At 35.5% G+C, this 2,122-nt stretch overlaps 1 protein-coding gene across 1 annotated transcript; it reads left to right on the forward strand.

Annotated features, from left to right (window-relative positions):
* Positions 1 to 959: 959 nt before the first annotated feature.
* LOC111089709 (adrenocorticotropic hormone receptor-like) lies at positions 960 to 1,907 on the forward strand. Its single transcript, XM_022402676.1, has one exon. It carries the CDS (start codon positions 960 to 962, stop codon positions 1,905 to 1,907), a length of 948 nt encoding a protein of 315 aa, XP_022258384.1.
* The last annotated feature ends 215 nt before the right edge of the window (positions 1,908 to 2,122 follow it).

Raw genomic sequence — 2,122 nt, forward strand, 5'->3', positions numbered from 1 at the left:
AGAAGTATGGAGAAGATGCTTTATAAGGTCTAGTACAGGGTTTGTTCGCAAAAGAAGTGATTAAACACAGTATTTATGGTACCATTAAACTGTTCTCTTTTAGCTTGCATTTAGGAAAGGAGTTCTTTGAAATATTGTCAACTCTTCGTATGTGCTTTATTACTAATAGGTTGAAAAACATATTTAAAAGAAGGTAAATCTTCGTACAGAAAAATACACGATTTTATGATATAATATTAGCTGATTTTACTTGCTAGTTGCCGTTATTGTAATATATCACTTTACTATCATCTGTTCAGTGATTTTAGTGTTTTATTTTTATTTCAAGTATAAATTTTTACTTTAATAGCTTTTCCTGATTTGCTCTCCCCCAGATACTGGCCTATCTGTTTATGGAAAAATACTAACATTAATATGTACAGATTCCATGTTTTTATTCCTCATAAGTTTCATGCTCTTATTTAGTTATTACAGTTGATGTACGAACTCCGAAACGTCCTACGTCATCAACAATTCATGTATTTAGTAGAAGTTAGGGTTTGCCCCCTCCCATCCAAAGATTTTTCTGAAATAGTGCCATTATTGTCGCTCATTAGAAGTATCTATCTCAAGTGGTGACATAATGTTAATGTGTTTTTACATTTACTTACATCATTAGCTGAAATAATGCTGCCATTAAGCTAGAGATAAACGACTTCCGGTAATAAGCAGAATGAGGCTTAGTATTTTAAATTACATTCAAAAACCATTTCTTCACTAAATATAATTTTGTCGCTTTATAGTTAACCAATAGAATATCATGCTATAGATCTCATTATCCTGGTGTTTATGTAATTGGTTCATTTTATGAAACCAACAGAACTTCTGCCCGATTATTGATTTAGTCAAGTGACACTATATAATGCTACGAAACCCATTTATACAATGTTTAATTCCATCGTCAGTAATAAGGAAGTACTATGGCTACTCTTCAGAAGAATGATACGAATAGCTCAGAAAACCAACTATTCAGATTTCTTAACATAATGGACTCTAGCGCTTTCGTTGTCGTACTGCTTCTGTTGATTGTTGTTCCCAATGTCGTAGTGTTGGGAACGATACTTACCAGAAAGACTCTTCATCGTCCATCTCATATACTTCTTGGTTCTGTAAGTATTGATTCACTACTCACCAGTGGAGTGATGATTCTTGCACAGTTTGGTTACAATGTGCACGATTGCACGGCATTACAGCAGTCAATTGTTCTCCTTCTGGGTGTCCCGTCCGATATGCTTCTGTCTTCAGCACTCTTACTAGCCTTCGACAGATTTCTGGCTCTTCGTAATCCATTTCAGTACGAAACGCTAGTGACTGTTCAAAGATGTTTAATCCTGCTTGTGATCCGTGTGATTTTCCATTTCATATCTCACCTTGTTGTGCAGTTTGCGACGTACGGAATGGTCTCGTGTAAATTGGAATTTACTCTAAACCAGTCATTAGTCAGCTGGATATTTATTGCGATTGGAGGAGTCGGGATTTTTTATTTTCACTGCTACTCGCTTTGTGTCGCTAGACATCATGCCAGAGCTATAGCCATAGGAAATAATCTTCCTGCTTTACAAGTACATTTCAAAGCTCTAAGAACAGCAGGAGTCATGATCGCAGCTTCCTGGCTTACTTTATTGCCGGTTAGCATTTCGGGGATGGGACTGAGCATATGCACGCATTTAAACTCAAACCTTATGGAAATGACTCGGATATGTGTAGGATTTGGAATAGCTTTCAGCATCTTCAGGCACGGAATTGTCTTGAAAAGTATTATAAGTCCATTTCTGTACACGTATGCGTCCAGTGAGCTGCGTGATGAATTACGGAAGATCTTTAATAGCTTGAAGAAGAAAAGTTGTAACCGAAGTGTTGTTGGCTAACTTGAAACAATAATTAGCATTAGCTTCTTTATTCCCTTCTTTTATTTATGGTAATGCTCTAAACTCTTTCATTTCACAAAGAAAAGAAAAACTATCTACCACAACAAGTTTGAAGATCTGTTTCAATATACGTTTCTGTCAAGAATTTTGGTCTTTTTTTTAATACTCACAATAAGCTTATATTGAGGCTTTTACCGTTTAGAAACCTGTATATA

Source organism: Limulus polyphemus, unplaced genomic scaffold (assembly GCF_000517525.1).
Source record: "Limulus polyphemus unplaced genomic scaffold, Limulus_polyphemus-2.1.2 Scaffold7123, whole genome shotgun sequence".
Taxonomy (NCBI): Eukaryota; Metazoa; Arthropoda; class Merostomata; order Xiphosura; family Limulidae; genus Limulus; species Limulus polyphemus.